General features: G+C 42.2%; 1 protein-coding gene across 1 annotated transcript; it reads right to left on the minus strand.

Moving 5' to 3' along the window:
• Positions 1–3,026: 3,026 nt before the first annotated feature.
• RGR (retinal G protein coupled receptor) lies at positions 3,027–20,889 on the minus strand. Its single transcript, XM_009813300.2, has 7 exons — positions 20,811–20,889; positions 17,635–17,791; positions 15,523–15,644; positions 6,460–6,613; positions 5,761–5,878; positions 4,103–4,216; positions 3,027–3,170 (listed from the first exon to the last, which is right to left on the minus strand). The coding sequence occupies exons 1-7, from the start codon at positions 20,887–20,889 to the stop codon at positions 3,027–3,029; spliced, it is 888 nt and encodes a 295-aa protein (XP_009811602.1).
• Positions 20,890–23,150: the final 2,261 nt, after the last annotated feature.

The raw sequence follows: 23,150 nt of genomic DNA on the forward strand, positions 1-23,150 counted from the left end.
TGATCCAATAAATAAGCCAGGAGCAACCTCATTCCCTCTACTCTTTGGTAGGAAGTCAGCAGCTGAGGCATTAGGAACCAGAACTGAGGAGGTGTTTAAGTCCACTCAGTTTGGTTCAAATGCTTTGTTTGCCTCTCTTCACTCAGTCAAGAGCCTTTGTATCTTCTTGTATGAAGGAGCCCCTAGGCTGGGACAGCTATGGGCCTGACTGGTTGAGAAACATTCCTTTAAGGTATTTAGGGTGGAGATGAATGACAGGAGAAATGATTCAGGTTTTATGTACATCCCTAGGTTTGGAGGTGCAGAGTGAAACCAGGTGGGATTTCTGAGCAGACGGGAGCAACCGGAGCTCAAAGCTACTCAGTGCAACACGCTGCAGCCCAGGAACCATCTGAAGTGAGGTCTCACTCTGGAGAGCTGTGGGAGGCCCCTCTTGGGTGGGACAGCCTGTTCTCATGTCACTGTAATGCACTGTACTGCCTGTGCTGTGGTCTCCGTTTATAGCACTACGCTGGGCTATATGAACATGTCCCATGTTCTTCAAAGCATGTCTGTAAGTTTTGCACCATCCCTAGGTCTGAAAGATTTCAGTGACTTTTGTTACCTTGCATTTCTTCAGTGCAGCTGTAGAGGACAGCTTTGGCTGGTGCTCAGGACAGAGGCTTTATTCCTCTCAAGGCTTGAATACCACCAAGCAACTTCATGCTCACTAAGTAATAATACTCAGCTTTACCCATTGCTAGCTTTCAGTAATCAAATATGCAAACCTAAACAGAGGCACATTAAAATTTGTAGCTGTCCAACAGAATGAAGAAACAGCTCTGCTGCTTTCTACTCCCACGATAAAAGGTTTACAGTAAAAGCAACTCAAAAATCAAACTGAAAATGGACTAAGAGCCAAATCCTGAGACAAGTTCCTAACTGAGGTGTGTTCCCTTTAAGCCAAAGGGGACTCAGATCCTAACCAAATGTCTTAAGCTGTTATTTATTACAATATTATGTATTGTTATGTAAGCCATAATGTGTTTCAGTAGGCAAACATGAAGAGCACTCCTCAAGCCACAAACTTCAGAAAATACACAGCTCTTCACCAGCTACTTCTTCTGAGCCGGCACTCTCCCTCATTTCATCCCTGCTGTGTTCAAGCTTCTCCTTACGTTTGATCATCCCTGTGGCCCTTTTCTAGCTTATCTGTATCCTCTGTGAGTTGGAATGACCCAAACTATGCACCCTATTCAATAAGTCTGAGCACAGTGACTTTCAAGTGGTGTGACCACGTGTCCTCTTTTGTTGCCTATTCCTTTTTCAGTGTTTTTTAGCATTCTGCTAGGATTTGTCAGTATGACCCTGCTGACAAGTGAACTGATGATTTCAAAACCTGCCTAGGTATCTTTCCTGAGAAAGAGATAATTACAGATTCAGAGCCTGTCACTGTAGATACATACTTAAAGGTAATTTTGTGCCCATACACATTATTTTGCACTTATCAATGCAAACATTTTGTCATTTGCTCACTTAACAGTATGTGTACCTAAGAAGTAAGTCTTAGCTGTCCACTTCAGATGTGATTATTCTGAATAATTTTGTCATGGTGTTATTCACTGCTCTGTCAGGTAGTTTGTGACTAGATTGAGCCTCACAAGTCCCAAAGCACATCTCCGAATGGGATCCTGCTGGTTAACTTGTGACAAAATGACATTTATTTCCTATCTGTAGCCATGAGGGGAACGTCCCTTCTACCCACTGATGGTTTAGCATCCAGGATTGTACCATCTTCTCTTTTGTAACTCATACACAACTGGTTTCCCTTCTAATATGTTGGAAAGCATCATAGGGACTGATCAGCTTTTTCTTCAGTTAGCTTCAAAAGCTCTTTCATTGTCAATGCTTGGAAATGAACCACATGATCCCTGTAAGAATCAATTAGGTTTGGAATTTTGTACACACAATCTCTCGTATTCTGTGTCATGCACATATTTTTTTTGCAAATGGGTCATTCTGAGACACGTCTTGTAGTAACAGGCAACGTCAACTGACAGTTTTTCATTCTGTAGGCAATGTGAGCAACATGAGCAAATACAAACATTTAAAATAGACATTTCTAATAGTTTAAAATATATATGAATTCTGATAATTATAAAATAAGTGGCTTTTTAATTGCTCACACTCTAGTCATTCCGATTCAGTGATTGTTTTCACTCATGGAGAACACAGCGGAATTTAATGGCAGATGTGAAGTTAATTTTTATTCATATAACATTTTTAGAACAGAATCTGACCCATACCTCCCTTTAGTTTTTGCTCAGTATTTGATAAAAAAAGTATGTTTTTGTGATGGACTATGAGCTGGTTGATTGTCCTCGTAAGCAGCAGCTGCAAAATCTGATGCAGTTCAGTGTGTGATAAAGCTGAATGTCACACACTAATACATTTGAACAGGAGTCAAGCTAATATTCCTTATTGGGGTAAAATGCCCACTAAAATGTTTTTATGGAGTTAGGATGGCAGATTCATCATGGAAATCTGGGAACTCCCATTTTGGGTGCATTGAAAATGTGTTGTTCAGATGAACAAGCTATTTATACAGACACGTGGTGTAATACTGGATACTCTGTTAATCTTTAAGTAATCCAGACGTTACCATATGGACAAACTGCACAGATTGATTTGAGGAAGCCTCACTGGATAAATGAATACCCTGCTTCAGTTAGTTTGCTGAGCTTTTATGTTAGTGTATCAGGAAAAAAAAATGGTTTCCAGCACATGATTTATTTGCAGTGACATACAAAATGAGACTGATGACAATCAACACAGGTTTAAGGCAGCTTGTTTGACAAGCAGCTCGTGATGGTTTGGACAGTTGTCTGGAGGGCTTTCTTTCAGTACTTCATTGCTTGTAGCCAATGCACGGCCTTTCCAATGTGGAACCACCTTTGCACGTACATATCAGAGAATGCACACAGTTTCCTCTACCGTTTTGCTTTCAGTGATGTACCTGCATTAATTTCGTTTAATGCTGTAATGGGTTATTTAGTTTTGTTGTCAACCTCTGCTTTCTCAATCTTCTGTCCTGTGAGAAACTGCCATATTCCTCCTCTGTAGTTCTCATTCCCCAGGGCATATACGAAGGCATCCACCGTTGGCACAGTCTTGGCAATAACGGCAGGAATCTGTCGTGAGACACAATATTTATTAATAGGAAAATGCACTGAGGAGCCAATGGGCTGATTTCAACCTAGGCTCAGTTTCCCTTTGCCAAACAACTGTCTGTCTCCAATGGCAATAACTTGCTACCCCTGGAGAGATGAGAGGTAAAAGCGATTTGGTCAGTTGGAGGCTCTTGCTCAGGAAATTATAGTCTCCAGGAGAAAGAATTTAGATCAGCATTGCCTGAAATGAGGATATTTCGGTTGAAAGTGAATACAAACACTTAGGAGGAGTGAAGGGTGTGCCATGGACACCTTTTGATGGATAAGTGGGCTGATATTGCTAACACATTTTATGTGGGATACTGAATACCTAAGTACAGTAATACATTTGGTGACCTGAAACTGGGCTGATTTTGGGGGACTGAATAAAAGTTGAAAGGTTTGATGTGATATTATTGAGTCCCAGAGGCAGTCTCAGAGCCAAGACTTACAGAAAAAAGGGAAAAAAGGAGGCAGCATAACCTTAAGAGTGATCATTTGCAGCTTCCCTGAGGAGAGAGAAGTATTAGAAAAACGAATGAGACAAACAGTCTCTTCAAAATTGAAGATTTTGAGCTGGTACTTAACTCTCGGAAGGACACAAAAAGCTCCTACAAACCATGAAGCAGTGCAGGCTACAGACCTCTAACTGACTGCTGAATTAAAAAAACCCTGACTTCCTAAATTGTTGCTTGATCTAAGCAGTAATACAATGCCTGTTATATCACTGTGCTTAGCTGTTTTGCCTTAGAAGCGGTAGATGAACAGAATGCTTTGAGGAAGCTATCTACTTATTATATATGTTATAACAAGTAAAACCAATTGTGAGTAAATTGGCATTGTTCCATAGGAACAGAGAGAGGAGAGTAAAGAGAATGTTGTTGTTTGAATTCCCTCGGGTCGCATAGACGTACCATGCGGTATTTTGGTGAAATGAACATCACATTTTCAACTGCTGCGTAGAAGCTTAAAAGGCAATAAGGACCCCAGCAAATGACCAGCGTCTTCAATGGTAAACCAGTATTAAACTGAAAAACAAGAGCAATAAATTCCTTTGTGTTTCACAACTGCACACTGCAACAAGCGGATGGGACAGATCCTGTGAGACCGTGGTTTGTGTTCAGTATCAGGAGAGGATCAGCCGGCAGGATATGCTGTATCATTGCTGCTTTGCTGTCGCTGTCGGAGGGGTGTGAGCACACCTCCCTCTGCGTCAAGGGCTGCCTCTGCCGCAAGCCCCAAAGCCCTGTTCCTGGGGACCAGGTGGGGGGTGGCAGTTGCTCCTGGGCAGAGGTGACAAAGCACCTGGTAGATCAGTTAAATCAGTGTGTGTGCTAGACATAGAAGCCGTAGCCAGTAATGGCTGCCGAGGGGGGAGGGCAACGTGTAAATTCAAAAACAGATAAAAAGGAATGATATTTCGCTGACTTCTAGAGGGTCTTGCAGACAAATAACTGTGTGAAGCCACTACTCTGGCAGTGCAACAGATGGATGTAGTGGTATCTGTGTTGTGGTAGTAGGATTCCTGCATCCTTCATGCTAAAGCCTTATCCATGGTGTTCATGGCCAGCTGTTCCAAGTATCTTATAAATATTAATGAATAGGGAATTGATAATTTCATCCTTAAATTTTCTGTGTCGTAACTAGTCTGCACAGCTACAGAATATCATAGGAAAGAAATCACACGCTATTGCATATCACTGAAAAAAAAGGTAATAGACTTTTAACGAACACTGAGATTTGTTCAGGAAATATGTAGAGGGTGCATGTATATATTCCAGACAGCTACAAACCAGTCTGCCTGACTGTCTCTTTGCCGCTATAACATCCCCCTTGAGAAGTGACTGTCTTTACTGAGTGCAGGAGTCTGGCTGTGCCTGCCGGCCACGCGTAGTGCCCCAGAATGTATAGCCTGCACCTAAGGAAACAACTCATATAATCACCACATTACATTCCCATAAACCTGCCATGCCAGGGCAATTCCTTTGTTTCCAGCTCATAAAGATTTCTGAATTTCCTCAGCCAAGTGTAAACACGGCGTGTTTAGGAAGGCCCTTCTTACCCCACGGGGTGCCTGCATGTTTCCTTGCAGTGCTGCAGTTCTGGCTGACTTCCTCAGCAATAAGCTAAGAGCCTGTAGCAAAGCAGGAAATAATGATCCTTCCTGAGAAAAGTTTCTCTGGATAAATATTGATATGTTATTAGCAAATATTCTGCATGCTGCGTGTTTGTTTTGTGACTAGAGTTGGACCAGTGTTGCTGGAGGGGAATCTCAGGGTCACTTAGTCCGATCCCCCTGCTTTGACTGGGAACTGTTTACAGCACTAGGTTGGGGTAGATGTGGCTGTCCAGTCAAACCTTGAAATCTCTAAGGAGGGGGTTTCCACGAACTTTCTGGATGGCCCCATCCTGTGTTGCACCACCCTCCTACTCAAATAACACTGGGGAGTTAGCACAGAAGGAGCTGAGCCAAAGCCTCTATGAAAGAAATTGGCTTTTTGAGGCCTTTGGCTCTATTGGATGCAGCCCTATTTTGGCAAGGCAGTTGCAGGGGCTGAGGAAGCTTTCTTACCTTATAGTGTCCACTTTTCTTGAACTTCTGGTGTATGGACTGATAGGCCGTCAGTATGATGAAGCATGGGATCATGAAATTGAAAAGGGACATAGCAAAAAGGAACGTGATATAGTTTCTGGAAAGGGTGAGGAGGGAAAAAAAAAGAGGTTGTTAATTCCTCTCTAGGGCATCTCTGTAAATTTGCTGTAAATATTCATTAACTTATATTTTTAAAATTGCCAAAACCAGTTTTGTCAACGTGCTTTAAGGGCAGCATTTGCTGAAGACTGGTTAAGTTATGCTATGCTGTTGTGTGCGGGATGGATAGTATTGCAGAAAATCACAACAGGTGTTTGGTTTCTAAACCCAAGCATCCCTACTCGGACATCAGTGCTGGACTGCATAAAATGAAAACCATTGTTAAAGAGTTTCAAGTCCTAAACCCGGAACAGATCCAGCTTATAGATGACCAAGGAGAATGGGAGTAGCAGTTCCTCCTCTCCCATGGAGGAAGCTGACTTTAGCTGTTCCCACATGCTGCCATGCGAGTCAAGGCAGCCTGGGGTTGTGCCTGCCTTGCCCCAGCTGCTGGGGGGGAGAGATCTGCCCCAGCAACAATGACGGGGGACGGCAGTGGGTTTTGGTGTGCCGCCGAGGCCGTCCCAGGGGACGGCAGCCTCCACCCGCCCTCCCATGGGAGCTGGCCCTGGCTCTCACCTGTCCCCTTTGCTGTAGTCCAGGGTGCAGCAGGTTCGGAGGGGTTCGTAGTTGTATTCCCCCCACCCCAGCAAGGGCATCACGGCCCAAAAGGCAGCAAACAGCCATGCGAACGCCATCATGGAGATGGCTGTGCTCCACTGCAGCTTGCTTCCTGTGGGAAGAGAAAAGGGAGTCTCCATGCCGGGAATGAAACCATGGGGAAAAGCTGTCTGGCTCTGTGGGGCCAGAGCCAAGTGCCCCGGCCCCTGGGCCTGGGGCAGGAACAAGCAGTTGTCTGTGTTTTGTAGCCTGAAGCTGACCTGAGTCTGGAGGAATCAACCTCGCATAAAACTTGAGGGAAACTCTTAGATTTTAGGAAACAGCAAATTGTACTTCCCTTTTGTGTGCTTTACTTAGACAAATGCTGTATTGCTGTTCAGCTTTGTACCACACTGGAGATACAGCTGCTGTTACAAACATTATATTCTTGTGTTTTGGGAATGTGTTTAAAGACTCAGATGAGTCAGAGAGTAGAAGGCACAGGGCAATGCAAAAAACAGTGTTTGAAGAACTAGAGCCCTGCTGCAGGGTGTGAGTCAGATCAGAAATGTGATTGCCCAGCCGCTGCCTACTTCCCTCCTGCCCTGCCAGGCATGCAGGGCACGCGTGGATATTAAATATACCCTGTTCTAAAAATGCTGCTCATCAATATATATGTGAATATACATACACAACCTGACAACAGAGCTTGTCCTAAAAATACTCCTGATCAAATTATTTTGTCCTTAAGATCATTGCTTAGCTTGGAACAGGAAATATGAAGCTTAGCATAGTAATTTTTTTCTAATTTTATAATAAAAAAGATCACTTGTGCCTATCTCATCCAGTTCCATAAAAGACCATAGGAATAGGTCAATGAATGAAATGAAAGACTGGAAACTTCAGAAAACACAGGAAGTATTTCTTCATGGAGAAGGCAGGCAGGCTTCCCTGCTGCTGCAGGACATTGTGTTAGCCTTGCTGCTTGCGTGTAAAAAGGCCTGGATAATTTTGTTATCGAGGCTAACGTCCGTAATCATGCTCACGCTGAATAGCCCATGACGCCAGCTGCACCAGCAAGGAGCACGGTGACTTTGCCCACTACTCCTTTCTAATCAAATCTCCCATTAGGGAGAAGTAATGATGTAATTTTCACTGAGGTTGGGAAGCAATCTTTTCGTCTGCCCTTAACAGCAGCATTATGACAGCAGGCCAAGAAGATTCAGGCCAATTCTGACCTTTCTCGGAAAGGTGAAGGACTGGAGGTGAGATGCATGAGGTGCATGAAGTGCGTCTCTGCCATGGGATCAGACGTGGCTGACTCGTGGGTGTGAGAATGTGGGGGCCACACAGGCTGGAGACCCCTATAAGGTAGCAGCCCCAGGAAGGACAGCAAACTCTCCAGTAGCTATTTTGTGTTGTACTGTCCCTGTTTATTTTAAAGAAGGATAATAAAGTAGGTGTGTTAGTGAAATTGCCCTTTTACAGGAATGCTGATTCTACCTCTGTCCTTTTTCTTATCTTCCAGAGGTTCTTCAGGGAAAAGAATTAGAGTTTGAACTGCATTAAAAATCAACTTGGAAAAACCGTTTAGTGCAGGTGTTAAAAAATTAGTTATGGGAAAAGGCAGGTGTACACATTGCAATTTAAATACCAAGGAAAAAGTAAAGAAAATCCTTTTTATTAAATACTCTATGTTTTAATATGGTAGTTACAAAAAAATCTATTGATTTTTTAGTAATTTAAAACATTATTTTTTAATAATTACCGATGAAGAATGACTAATAATGACTAATATTTGTCTTTTGTATGATTCCTACATAGAAGATATTCTTCAGCTGCAAAGGCTCAAATATTGCTTTGTAGTACTGACATAACATGACTCTGGAATGACGTAAATGAAAATGAAAGAGTAGTTTCTGATTTAAGGGACTAGAAATAAGAGTCAAACTTTTTAGTAACTTGTAATTATTCTTAACCTTCCAGTCCAAAGAAGCAATGTAGCCTAAGTTGTATCTTTCAGAACTGCATCTTTTTTAGGTATATGCTCAAACCAGCATGTTAGAGTTGTTACTCATCCAAGGTTTCCATTTCCAATTGTGTTCTACATAGCAGTTCTTGTAGCTTGGCTTTACACAAGTGTAATTTGAAATTCAATCAGGACAAAGCTTATTACACAAGCTGTCAGGTTTGTTTTGTGTTTTACATATTCTAGCAACTTTATAAAGTCATTCTCAAAAGCAGCTGCACTGAAATCTGGATCTGAATTGTGTTTCTTTTAAACCAAGTTCGTGCCAAAAGTAGCTTTATTGCTTTGGGAATACAATTTTCTAAGTGGTAAGCCCTCCTGATACTCTGAAAAAACAAACTAAATCTTGGGGTTTTCTTTTGTTTCTCAGCAAGTCCTATGAAAGAGTTAATAGCAATTATTTTTCGTGGTACCTTGTGACAGAAACTTGGCTCCCTTTCCACCCCATCATTCCTCTCCATGGACTACTGCAGTATCGTGAAGGTCTGAAAACGCGATGGGCCATGACCGAGGCACTCTAGCGTCGGTGGGTCCTAGCCACACACTGGCACCTTATGGATCTTCGCATGTGAGGAAAAGATCCTTGCATTGCCAAGTTTGCCCTCAACTGCTGGGACAGTGTTGGTGGCATGTGGAAGGCAGCGAGCGCGTGGGTGCCGGCACTGGCGGAGGGCGGCTGATCCAGCTGCCTGCCTATGCGTGTGGAAGGGTTGGTGGAATCTCACCTTCCCTGCGTCGCCTTGCGCAGAAAAGCAGGGGAAGCTCTTGCTCCACTCGCTCCCACCACCTCTCGGGTCTTCCATGGTGCCATGATATGCCACCATGGTCTCTTGGTGTCATGGCTTTCCTCCAGCCTCATGTGCTACCAGCTGGGGTGCGTGTAGGCAACAAGAAAGTTGTGAGGCCTCCTGCTGAAATGGTTTTCAGATATTTTCTATCAAGAGGGGCTTTAATGAAGATGTCGATGTTTAATTTTTTAACAGGAAAGGTGCAGCCTGTAGGACACTCTAGGGGAAAACTGCCTGTACTTTTGGCTGGCAGTACCCTGCCTCGGTTCCCCCTCTGCTGCAGCTGGGGTGGCCCATGCGCTGGCAGGGCCGTGGGGAGCACAGCGAGATGACACTTCTCAATTTCCATTAGCTTTCTTTTTTTCCTTTTTTTTCCCTAATTTTTTGCTTTCATATTTGTGCTTCTTTTATGAAAAACCGTAAGAAAAAGTTTATTTTAGTTACTTTTCCATGGGTGTTAGGGAACCCCACTTTCTCATTAGATGTAGAATTAAAGGATGATGCAATAATGGAGTCTGGCACCAGGCATGTCTGACAGCCTGCGTTTGGAAAGCTCATCTCTGGGGCTGAGGTCCTGTGTTCTTTCTCCTCACATTTAAGGAGTCCCAGTTTGGACACTAGAAAAGGAGGGAATCAGAACTTACAAAATTAATTTTTTCCTTCTGGAATTGGCCTTTTGCAAAATGAGAATGATGGTGAAATAGTCCTAGTGAAATCAGCTGCCTGTTGACCCTCCAGAAAACATTTAATGACACATCAGAAGCAGCTAAAAATGTATGAATGTAAAACTAAACAAACTTGATATTATTTTAGTTTTACCCAGAAAAAATACTTTTAGTACAAGAACAGTGAAAGGATCATGCTCCGTTCACATGGCAAAAATGTCCTCCTCTGAGAGGGCTGACAGCAAGAGAGCAAGTCGAGAACAGTTCAGTAGTTTTTGTGCAGAGCAGGCCATTGCTTTACCTTAAATGCCTTTTTTGGCCTGATAAAATTTAATGTAATAGCCATGTAGGTCCTAATTCAGTTAAATGTGTATGTATGGAGTTCAGCATATGCTTAAGGATATAATTCTTAATTAGGGCCCAGCGCTGGCAATTTGGTCCTATTAAGTCTAGTCACTCTTGTGCTCTGGCTTTCTCTCCTTGAAAAGCCAGAGGGAAGCTTCTCTTTTCCATACAGTGAAATATTAATACAGGGGATTTTAAATGGCTTCTGTAATTGCTTTGGAACAGAAAGAGGTCACTCTTACAAACAAAAAACCCCCATTGTTTAAAGACTACTAAAATTGTGATGTCAAAAGCTTAAATTTTAGGAGGTGCTAGATAGAGCATGGAACAATCCTTTTGATTATGCTGGCCAGTTTTTAGTGACATAATCGTAAACTATTTCTCCATCTGTAGTCTGTGGGGACATTTATGAATTTAGATTTTTAAAAGATTTATAAATTGGTCAATCATTTAGCTGATTTTTACAGAAAGAGCAAAAAATACATCTCTGGCAGAGTGGCTACCTTTCAACCAGATTTCAGGCTGGTGTTCAAAAGGAATTTCTCAAAGAAAAGGTCAACAGGATTTTCTAGGATGGAGGGAAAAAAAGTCCCTTTTCCTCGTTCTTGCAAACGGTTAAGTTACAATAGCTGATATATTCCAGAACAATATGGCTTGTGCCAGACTTCACGGCATGCATCACTTGAAATTGGCAAAGTTTGTCAAAGACAAAAATATCTAAAAGTCTTATAAGGGAAAATATGTATCAGTCATAAGTAAAATACTTCATCTGCAGTGCGAAAAGTACCAGTCACTGGTGCTCACAAGTATTCATTTTTTGTAGGAATAAGAAAGCTGCACTGTGTAATAGCTTCTTTTGTGCATATCATTAGAAAAGGCTCTTCAAAATAACCTAATAAAGGGATTCTTTTACTCCATTAATTTTTTGCTGTGGTTCTCCGTGATCATAAAAGCTGTCTTGGCGATTACCTCCTGCTTCAGTGAAAATGCAAGATCTGTATAAACATTGGCATTTTGTCAGGGAAAACTGATGCAGGTGGAGGACTAGATGAAGGAAGTGTGGCAGGGTGGCTGCACCAAGTGTGACAGGAGGTAAGGACATGCTCCTAATTTGAGAGAGCTGACAGCTGCAATTGGAGCAAATGGTAGTTTGCTAATCTTCGAATGCTGATACAACAACCTAGATTTCCTTGAATATTAAGGATTAGATAAAACTCACTGCAATTCTACTTCTTGAAATGGAATGCTGCTGCAAAATCCCTGCTGATTTTGTTTGTCTGTTCTGCCATAATATTGAGAAAAGTACTGACATAAATCACTTCAGATTTTCCATTTCCCCCTAATTCTTGAATGCAAGTGTAAAATCTTCTAAATTTTTTTTCTTTCCTTTTAAAACTGTAACTGTATGCTGTGGTTATGAAAGGAAAAAAAATGACCAGGATCCTTCCCCTCTCCATAAGCTGCTGATGGCAGCGTGCTATCCTCTCACCAAAATGAACCGTGCATTAGATCAAAATGCCTTCAGCAAAGATGTCTCCGTGGTAGGTGGCTGCCTGCTTTCAGATTGCTGACCGCCTGGGCTGTCCACCAGCTGCCTTCTGCCTGATGGATCCCAGCTCCAGTGAGATCTCCCAGGCTGCCGCTTCCTTCCTCCCTCCCTTCCTACGTTCAGAACATCATTCAGGACGTTTTCCTCATTTGAATGGCCAGGGAGGGAGAACTAACAATGTCTGCCTTGACACAAAATGTCATCTTCTGTCCTGAATGCTTGGCTATTGATATTGGCCTGGCTATTGACAGCTTCCTCAGAGTTTGCCCCTTCCTCCTTCACTGTCAGGCACTAACATAAAACTGCTTCTGTTTTCTCCTTTTCCCCTAATGATCAAATTTCGAAATACAATAATCTGTTTTCCCATCTTGCTAGTGATTGACATTCAAACTCTTCAGACTTCCCTGCCTTTTCTCCTCTTATTGCATCCTTTTAGACTATGGTTTTCTGGAGTTCTCTCCTCCTTGCTGTGAAAGTAGCATCTCCTAGGCCCCAAAGCCACATTAGGGGATGAAAAGAGAGTTGCCCAGCATGGTTGCCTGGGAGGAAGAAAGCAAGAGGAGGAAGTGTAAGGTGTCTTGAAACTCTAGCTTCTCTGTCATGTGTGGTGGTCATACTATTTTCTTCCATATGCCAATCAATATCAACCTGTTTTCTGATGAGTGACATGTCTAGTTATCAATACATTTTAAAGGCTAGTACTGTGTCACTGAGAGTTGTATTGACTTCCAAATTTAAAAACTTGGTGAATTTTCAGGATGTTGGTGAACGTATTTGTGTTATTAGCATCCAGAATGGCTGAAAAGTCCCATTTTTTCTCATCATCATAATAATCTCTCACATTCTCCTCAGCTCTTTCTTCCTCAGAAATATGGGTAATCAAGCGTCAAACTGAGGAATGCCGCAGCAAAAGTTTTCTTGGAAACTGTTAGGACATAACAAAAACATTGGGGGTGATGTAATTGAGTCTGGAAGAAGTACCAGTTCCCGGGAAATGAAGATGAAAAGTTGATAGCTTTGGTTTTTAGGCAAAGGTATTTTGTACCTTCTGTACAGGCGTGCAACTCGCACCAGCGTCAACAGGAGTTTAATGTATGGATTGAGAACACAGTATAGCCTGTAGGCTTGGTATATCAGATCTGTGAAATATGACTTAATCTTCCTTGCAATCAGCATGCGAAAGACGAAACTAGAAGTGGCTGGTTTTACTGAAATAACCACAGAGCATGAGCTTTTAAAACCTTCTGGGTTTTTGTTTTGTTGTTCAAAATGTTCAGTAATAGCAGCAATGTTTGGCCATCAGTAAGTAACAATTTGAGCAAAGTAAAGAAGCCTGTGCCCTTAGGGTCTCTCTGCCTGTGCTCTTAATGTAGTATGCTCTTGTCTGGAGGAGTGCATGACACTAAAGCATTAAAGTCAATGTTGCAGAGAGTAAAATGTCTTTCCAAAGACATGCTTATTTTCAGGATGTCTCTCTTGCAAAATGCAGATGCTACTCTTCTAGCTCCAAACACATTTCAGTGTCCAAAGGATCTTGGTATGGATTTAGCTTACAGCCTGCATTATTTGGGGCCTTTGTCTGGACATGAAAAAACCCCATTTCCTTGCCTGAGCTGAATTCTTGACAAAAGTTGCAGAACAAAAAGTTGGCAACCTTTCCACCCTCAATGGGATCATCAGATTGAACATGTTCACTGTGTGCTCTGGGTGTGTTTTACCACTTGCTGCTTTAATCATGTGGAGGCCATGCCTGAAAGGCTGTGTGGATGCTAACAGCAGAGGGGATTGAAGTGCTGCAGCTCAGCAGTTTCTTCCCCAGCCAACTTTTACACTTTCATTTAGAAAATATTTTATGAAGTGGTCTGAGCAACCTGTGCTTTAGCACATGAAAAGGAGGGCTGCATTTGTCTATCAACATTGCTAAAGGGACACAATTTTTTGGGGAATGGTGTGGTCACGTGGGGTGCTTTGGACTCCTCACTCCTCTGGAAAGGGCCTGGCTTTAGCAGGAAACACGAAAGCTGCAGATCTGCATGGGAGGACCTCATCCATTTCTCCCAGGTGGCAGAACTCCCACACAACTGCCTAAATGGCCAAATAGTGCAGATTAGAGCATTCCTAGCATTACGGAGTGCTAGGATGTCCTTTCAGAGTGAGTTTGTATTTCATATCATGTCTCTTTCCCTTTTCCAAATGAGGGCAATGAGATTGTACACCCTGTGTTTGGCAATCAGTCTTTTCCTAAGAACTTTTGAAAACATTGGCTACTTAGAAGTAAACCGGAGAGGGAAGTGGGGACTGACAGGTACTAAGTTGCTGCATTTACTGTGAAAGCTGGTGTTTGGGAAGAGGTGAGGCCCTGTGAAAGCACCCACAGAGCAGCCAGCACAAGCCTGTCCTATTAGACAAAAGCAAACATCATCCCTGTGCACCATATTCACTAGAAAGCAGGTTTTGCCAGTTCCAATGCTCACAAGGCTGCTAGTTTGTTTTACAGTAGATGAAAATGCCCCTTGCTGTGCTTCCTGACTTCTGTGCTAAGGGGAATAACTCTATTCTCTGTTTTCCCCATCCGCAGTGGTGACTGGAGCACAGCTGGAGTCTCAGCACAAATCCTAGCAGTCTCTGCAGACACCAAATCCAACTCAGCACCCAAATTCAGCAGAAATTTCCACTCACATTACATGAATGCACAAATCCAGTACTGCCAAAGTTTGGGAGGTAGTTCTGTGATAAAAGACAGAGCGTATCTATCTCTATAAATTCATATGTTTGACAATCCTGTCAATCTCTGTCACCTAAATCAAAAATATGCTTTCATAAGTCCACAAAAAAAGGCAAATTTATTTTCCTGGGTTGATCTCCCTGTCTAATATTAGATTTCCATTAAATCCAGCTAAGGTGTCAGAGCTAGTTAAAAACTAAATTGCAAGAAAAAACAAAAAATGGCCTTCACTAAGAGAAGAAAAATAACATATTCCTCCACTTATCAGTACTTAAAAATAGCTCTGCCACATTTATTGAAGCTTGCAGATAATTTGTTCCTTGCTTGGGAACAAATGTACTGAGTTCCAGCCTTCATAAGGGGGCCTGGAACATAGCATAAACCCCACAAATGGCTCAAGTGCCTGCATGTCGCACAACGGGACCGCTGAGCTCTGTCTGCCCCATCGTACCTCTGCAGAAGTGCTTTGCTGTGGGCTCTGTTCCAGCTGCTGTATCTGCAGAGGTAGCTCTCTAGCTACACAAAATTTATCCGTAATTAGTAAACTCTGCATGAGCATGAAGATCTGTTTGGTACACAGCAGGTTGTTGGATGGATGCCCAAGGTGCATAGATTTTTCTTCAACATAAGGAGTTGCATTTTTTTTGGGACACTGAAGATTACTTATGGAAAAGGTGAAAGCATGGCAAGAGGGTCAGGACTTGGATGTGATCTGGAAGAGGAAATATCTCCTGAAGGTGGTTGGTTAGTGCCCCCTGTATGGGAAGAAGTCCTTTGGAGAGATTGTTTATATTTGCTCTATCTCTAGTGTGTAAGATAAATAAGCTGACATATAAGATATGCAGATAATAAATATGTGCTTGCTTTTATTCTCTGAAATCTAAGCAAGCTGCCTTATAGCAGGATCTGGGTAAGGTTGCTAGGTAAATTGTAGCACTTACTTGTACAGTAGTGATGATACCGGTCCCAGGCGACCGCAGCGCTGGAGCTAATGCTGGCTAGTGCTGTCAAGAAGCCCTGGAATCCATGAATTTGACAGCCGTCAGAGCCATAGGGCCAGTATCTGTCAACAAACAATGAATTTGTTAAGAAAATGATAGAAAAAGGTGAAGACATGTTTGGAAATTGCATTAACTGAGAGGGTAAAATGATAGCCTGTGCACATGATTTCTAAGTCTGACAAACATCGTGAAAACTGTTACGGTGGTTGCCTTTAGCTATTTGCCAGCATTTATCTTGCTGTAGTGTCTGATATAGTACAACAGCTATTTTCACTCTTAATATGGAGAAGAAAATATAATTTATGTATTGGAAGGTTGTTTTTTTTAAATTTGAAATCTACATTCTTCAGGACCAGAGGAAATGGCCTCAAGTTGCGCCAGGGGAGATACAGACTGGATATTAGGAAAAATTTCTTTACTGAGAGAGTGGTAATGCAATGGAATAGACTGCCCAGGGAGGTGGTGGAGTCACCTTCCCTGGAGGTATTCAAGGAGCGTGTGGACGTGGCATTGTGGGACGTGGCTTGATGGGCAGGGTGGTGTGTGGTGTGGTGTGTGTGTTTCTTTTTGTGTGTTTTTTGTGGGTTTTTTTTTTTTTTAATGGTTGGACTTGATGATCTTACAGGTCTTTTCCAACCTTAATGATTCTGTGATTCTGTGATTTCATCCAAGAATCCATATCTTCAAAATTTGCACCCACTGGGAACAGCCAATTTGTCAACATGTGAGAGTAGCAAACGAGTAATAACCTTTTGGAAAGTCAGTGTTCACCATGCAACACAGTACAAAAGCTCACAACAAATAAAAATACTCCTGACGGCAAGACTGAGGCCTCTAAATGTCTTTGCAGACATAGAATGAAAAGAACCATGAGATGGTCTCATGTAGCAGACATCTGCCTTCAGTATCCTGGTCACCCATGGCAAGGATCTATGGCTTTTTTTCTTTCTGTATTCATCTAACCTGACTCTTACGCTCATAAAGCTGGCTGTGAGGTGGAAATCTTCAACAATCTCCTTTCTCATGTATTTACAGAACACCAGTATAATTCTTTAGGAGACTACCCCTGGAAGTCCCTTTGAACAGGAGATAGCTGACTTCTTGGGAGCCTGGGAAACTTCTGCTCCCATTTAAAAGAAAAGGTCCTGCAATTGTTGAAACCAAGCTCATTTTGATTTATTGACCTTAGCTTCTCAGCTCCAGTTCAGTAAAGGCATCTTTATTGACTTCAGTGAGACATAAGTGTCTGAAACAAGAGTGACCTATACAGGAGGTAAAATAGTGTTGAATAAGGCCTCACTGGAGCTTATTATTGACTTGTTAATTTGCAAAAATGTTTTTGTATTCATTAAGAGAGAATAAAATGGTCACATTCTGACTGTTCTCTATTAAAGGTGTTTCCAGGGTTTTAAAATGTACTATTTAGGTGGAATTATTCATCAGCTATTTTATAGGGTGGTGGCGTTTTTTTGAATATGGTTTGCTTGTGATTTTTTTTGTTGTAATTATTCACTGATTCACTAATTATTCATGCTTGATATTGTTTCTGTCCTGTGATTAAATGATTGACATGTGTGAAAATGTGGAAAATCAAGTGCGTCATAACTGATGTGAACTCCCTGCGAACAGATCTGCATTTTCATTTTCCACAAACTTCTCAAATAAGTGCTTTAATGGAAAGGTTCATAAAAAAACCAGAAAGACTTGCAGATAAATTTGGGGTCAGTCTAGTGGTTTAGTCAAATGAAAATGTACTACTATTTTGGTATTCAAATAGCTTCTACTATAACCACTGGTAAAGCTGTCTGGTTAAATGTCTTCTATAATCAGTCTTATAATCTGTCAGTGATCATACGCAGTGAAGTCTGCTTTTTCACTTGCCTGGTAGAACTATAAAGCATTTCATTTTGCTGTTTCAGATTGAGAGAATGAGAAGGTTGGCTAGGTGGTATGCTGGAAAGAGAGTAATTTAATTAATTTGACCTCTTAGAACTTAAGCTGTTAATTTTCATGTGGTTCTTCTAAGCATCCTTTAGGAAAAAGAAGTTATACCTTAGGAAGCTGGAAAAGGCAGCGATGAATGCATTGGTGCAGATCCCGCAGTCGGCCAGTGCAATACTGAGAACCAGCAGATTGCTGGGTGTTCGGAGTTCTTTGATTTTTCGGAAAGAAATAATTGTCAAGCCATTCAGACAGAAACCAAGCAGGGCTGAAATACAGAATTGTTTGGCATGACTCAGCTGGAAATGGAAAATATCTACAATGATACTACTGTTTTCTTTAATGAGAGAACAATAATTACTGCAGAAACATATGCACAGGGAATATATCTGTAGTGGTCACAGTCTGCACGCAAGTTACAAAGACTTTCAGGAGACAAGTCATAGGTGACAGCTGAAGCCAATGCTTCACACTGCATCAGGAATATGTCCAGTCATGCAGAGCAGAAATGGTTTAATCTTATTTGTAATTCTGCCTTTTGTTTTAATAGAGAAACCTGATTGCTGGGCTCCATCCAGGGACACGTGGGTCAGAGCGAGGGAGATGCAGAGGAGGCAGTTTCAGAGGGGCTGACAGACAACACGTGCTGCTGGTGCACATGTCTCCAGGCCTGTCTTTGGTAGAGAAACGGGTTGTGTTTAATATGAATTGTAACATTCTTTTGTGTTTAAGCATAGAAATCCCTCAGCCATGTTTCAGTCAGCCTGCCTCCCTTTGGGCTTCTGTCTAAGCCTAACCTAGACAGTGCTTGAATCACACCAGCTCAATCTTATTACTGCCCTTCGTCAATAGACTATACATGGAAAGGAATCATCTAATTATAAAAAGCAGTCACTGACAGATTTAAAAAAATAAGTTAATGTTGGTCCTCAGAGAGGAGCATCCAGGCAACCCCAGCTATTCACCCGTAACAGAGCTGTGCCACCCTGAAACCCATTCTTCACTGGTTTAAACTCAAGCTTTGTCCTTTAATGTCCTTTTCAAGACAACCTGAAATATTTTAGCTCTGATGAGGCTCTGACTCAACATCCCGTCTCTAAGTCGCAGTTAGATGAGAGGCAGTACGTCTTTTTCTTTGTGTTCTTCTTGGAAAGAGAAACGATGTAGCGCAGAAAAAAATCCGTATCTCCTAATTCTGGAAAGCAGTGTAGTTACTTATGCTCATTGTCTTAATTCTGCAGTTACATAAGATGGATGATTTTGTCTACTCAGAAATCCTGCTCCTACCTTAATTGCATTAATGGCTGATAGCATAACCATAGTAACAGCTGATGTGCATCTTTCATTACACAACATATAACAAAATATTTCCAGGAGATATATTCTGAGCCATTCGAGATCTGCTGTTCTTATTTCCTCCCTGCCAGCTTACCTCCCACCCACAGGGTAAAACTGCCGCCAACTATCCCAAATATAGCCAAGCCTTTAGGAGAGGTATGTTGTGTTGATATTTAGAGTAGAGCAGAAGAGTTATTACTATATCAACTTTTTTCTATCTTTCCCCTGTTTTTGGAAGCTCCAGGCTTCACCCCACTGAGCTTTCTTGAAGGCCAGCATGAATGTACAAATAGAGAACTTACTAAATTAAAAAAAATAGCTTTGAGGTTCCATTTTTAGAACAGCAAATGTGTCCAGTTAATAAAGTGAATGCAAGGTTTTCCCCTTCCCCAGCACTTTTTTGCAAACTGCACTTAGTTAGAAGCTGCAGCAAAAAAGGAGGTCTTCATTGCCTTTCTCTCAGAGTCTCTGAGAAAGGGAATTAATCTTTAATTATTTAGTTTGATCTTCTAAGTCAGATGACAAAGATAAAGTATTATTGCTAATCCGCTGGGCACATTCTGCCTAAAAACTTATAGAAAAGACTTGTGTTTAGTAAAACATAAATGTGTTAGACCACGTCTAGTTCTAAGTGCAGGTTGCCAGCAGGTCCTTTGCTGGGACGCCAACAGCCGCAGGTCCCTGGCAGGCTGCCGCGCCCGGCACGGGGGGGGCAGGCAGGTTGGGGTCGGCAGGGCTGTTCCCCAGCAGGACCCCGTCTGTCGGGCTCTGCCAGCACCCGACGGTGTCCCTGTCCTCCTGCTGCTTCTCACTCCTCAGTAACGAAGTGCAAAGTCACGCCAGGACCTGCCAGGCCTTGCGGATGGCTTAATGGCTGTTGGCCAGGTTTAGCCCTGAACTCTCCGTTTAGGCAGCAGCTCGCCCCTGCGCCAGTAGTAGAAGCTTTTTCTTCTCTCTCTCTCTTCCAAGGAAGACTATCTGACACAGCTCTTCCAGCTTTCCTTTGCAGGCAGGTATGATGCTGCCTTCCAGCTGAGCTCACCTGCAAGGAGAGGGCGAGCATCCTCCTTTCTCCCATGCTCCAAGTTCATGGGGTGAGCTGATAAGCATTTATCCCATTCTGATGGTGCTTACAGCTTCTCCTCCTCCTGCTGCTGTTGGGCCCCATGATCCCTGCATCCCCAGCTGAGCAGCACTATGCAGGGATAGGGACCCAGGCCCTGACCGGGATGTAGCTCAGAAGATACAGCAGTGACTGACACTGAAATAATCGTACCTACAAGCCTGTCCTTTTTTAGCTGCCAGGTAGGAACAAATTAAGTTTTGTTGCAGTCTCTCAACAAAGTGGCACATGCCTTAAGAAAAGCCCGCATTGGCTAAATTAAATGAATATAGTCTCCTACCTCAAATTTTGCTTCTTAACACTGTGAGATGTTTTGAATCTCACGCAAGTATATTTGTGTTTGTTACTTTTACCCAGCAGGCATTCATTGCAGCGCTACCAATGCAATCTGGATGTATGCTAACAGTTAACAGGCTATTTTGGAACCATCATCTTTGATTAGAAGACAGCCATCGCAGCCCACAAAACAAGCAGCCTAATTTTATTGAGAGATCATCAGTCACTTCAACATCCTTCCTCCAAGGAAGATAAAATTGCCTTTAAAAGTCAACAACAAAATCCTACATCCCAAATTCTTCATAAGAAAGCTAAGTAGCAAGTAATTCCCCACCATAGGGCAGCTATGTATACAGAGCAGATCTTTACTGCAAACAGCTTGCAGCTCACCCTGATTCACTCACCAGAAGTGATGTAGCCACAGTAACCACGATAGGTCTGGGTCAGCGTACCACAAATGCTGCTGTTTGCTTCAATTTTCCTTCCCCCTCCCACCAGGAATGATAGGGGCAAAAACCTTACTGCTGCTGAGGTCCCGCACTAAGCTTACCTTCTACCAGCAGGGCAGTGCCGATGGCAAACACCTCTAATTCAGTGAAGCCTTCAGGGAGAGGGTATGCAGTGACCATACTTGCAATAAAAATGCTAACAGATTTAACCTCTGCTCTCTATTGTAGCTGTAGGGCTGCGTTTTCACTGGATCCCCCTTCTTCCACTAGCCCAAGGCTTCTTAAAGGACCAGCTCACGTGCAGACACATGCTCATTATTATATAAAAGCTGTGGGGTTTTTACTCCCACCGCTACAATCCCCACAAGAATGTCATTAATGATGGGACTAGCATCAACCCGCACTCCCCCTTCCCCTGCAAATCGTATTTCAGACACCAGTAAAATGAAAGCATTCATTGCAATTACAACAAGTTCTTTGTAGAGACAAGATTAAGAACCCTGTCCAGTTAATTCTGCAACACTGGAAAAGAATTAAAGGTTGTGGAACGAAGGCAACATGTAATATATAATTGGGGAGTGACCTGAAAAACAAAGGGGCACTCACTGAGTTGGTAATTAGGGGAAAAGTATGAACCAAGAATTTCTGCAGCATATAGGTCTTCCCCTCACCCTTTTTTTAGAAACTGGCCAGTGTATTTTTCTGGCAACGACTATTCTGATATTACATATCTCCTCTTCATAACTGAGGCTTAAATTAAGGTGCACACTGGCACAACCTGATTAAAGGCAAACACTTACAATTACAAAATTACTGATTTGGGGCCCCAGACATACAAGGATGAATGTGAGTTGCCCAGTGGTGAGCACTCAGGAATTACCTTACTGTTCTTTTGGAGATCTTTGAGGACTGAGGTCCTAGTGTAGTGTGGCCAGAGCTTGCTCATGGTTCTCCTGCCTACACAGTGGAGGTGCACTCACAGTCAGGGGTCTTGATTGAAGACAGTGGTGGATTTTTTGCAGTTTTCCCGAAATCCATTCTTACAGGCTGTGATGCCCAGGAGAACTGATCAGAGCTTCAAGGCTGTTGTGAAACCATCTTGCTGTGTTTTGTGATTTCTGGCATTCGATTTACAGCTGTTTTTGATGTAAGTAATTGCCTTGATGGATATGCTCTTGAATTTTGAAGTAGGATTCAGAAGGACATGATATTTGTTAGGCTATACAGATGTTTGGTTTAAGCAGAGCAAAATTACATTGCAGCACATAAATCCATCGTTATGTTTGTCTTCCACTCACCTACATGTCTTGATGACAAAGAAGGTGACAGCCCTGCCTCCTAGCAGGGCAAATGACTGATCTAAGCCTGTGTTTTAATAGTGATCCATTGTGTGTTCTTGCAAAAAATTAGTGCTAGATCTTGTAAATGTGCTGTAAATCTTTTTAGTGTGATTGTTTTTAAAATAGATGGCTCATTGTAATGCTTGTCAACATAAAGCTGCACAGCACCTCTAGACTAGGGATAAAGGACACGTTTATTGTGTGAACTGCCCTCATGAGGGCTGTCAGGTGCTTTCAGTTGCCTGCCACTGTACTTTGCCCTCACTCCCAAGCAAACCTCCCAAATGTGTTACACTGCTGGTATTTTTTGTGGTGTGTATTAAAGTCTGTGGTGCAGACTTTGCTCATTCCAAAACTACTCCTTCCATGAAAGTAGGCTACTACCCCAACCCCTTTGGAATTAGCAGATCTTTATTAGAATGAATATTGTGAACTTGTTGGCTGCTTTTCTTCAAGTGTCTTAAAAAATTTCCATGTCTAAACCTTATTTACTTTATCAATGCTGCGTCTAATAACACAAGTCAGTCACAGGCAAGTTTTCAGTGGTGGTTCAGTGTCTGATGCAAGTGCAATTGGTACCAATAGAAACTTTATGCATCAGGCTCTTAGTAACTATTTTTGATGCTGTGTTAAGCTGACTTGCTAATAGTTCATTGTGATAGTATGGGATGATGTACGGTCTAATATGGCTGCTAAATTCAATTAGTTATAAACGGTTTTCTTCAAGTCAAGAGGAGGTGTAAATGGGGAATAAATTACTGAGTTTGATAGACTCTACTAATGATAGGCTTTTTTCCAGTTGGTAAAGCAAAGCTGCATTTGTTTCCTTTCCCTCCTTTTTATGTAAAAGACACAACCTCGCATTGTGTATTCCTGTGAAGTCAGTGAAAACATGCAAAGGGTAACAAGTTTGCCAAAGACATTTATTAACTCCTTAAATTATGACGTTTTTAATGATCCCTTTCTACTTTATGCACTCTTTCGATAGCTACTTGCTGTTCCAAATTCAGGGGAAAAGGTCTTTCACTCAGCCTCATGTTATCTTGCAACTTCATATTTCAAATTCCCACTGATCTCCTCTCTGCATCAATAAAACATCCA

The sequence above is a fragment of the Gavia stellata genome, chromosome 9 (assembly GCF_030936135.1).
Source record: "Gavia stellata isolate bGavSte3 chromosome 9, bGavSte3.hap2, whole genome shotgun sequence".
In the NCBI taxonomy this organism is placed as follows: Eukaryota; Metazoa; Chordata; class Aves; order Gaviiformes; family Gaviidae; genus Gavia; species Gavia stellata.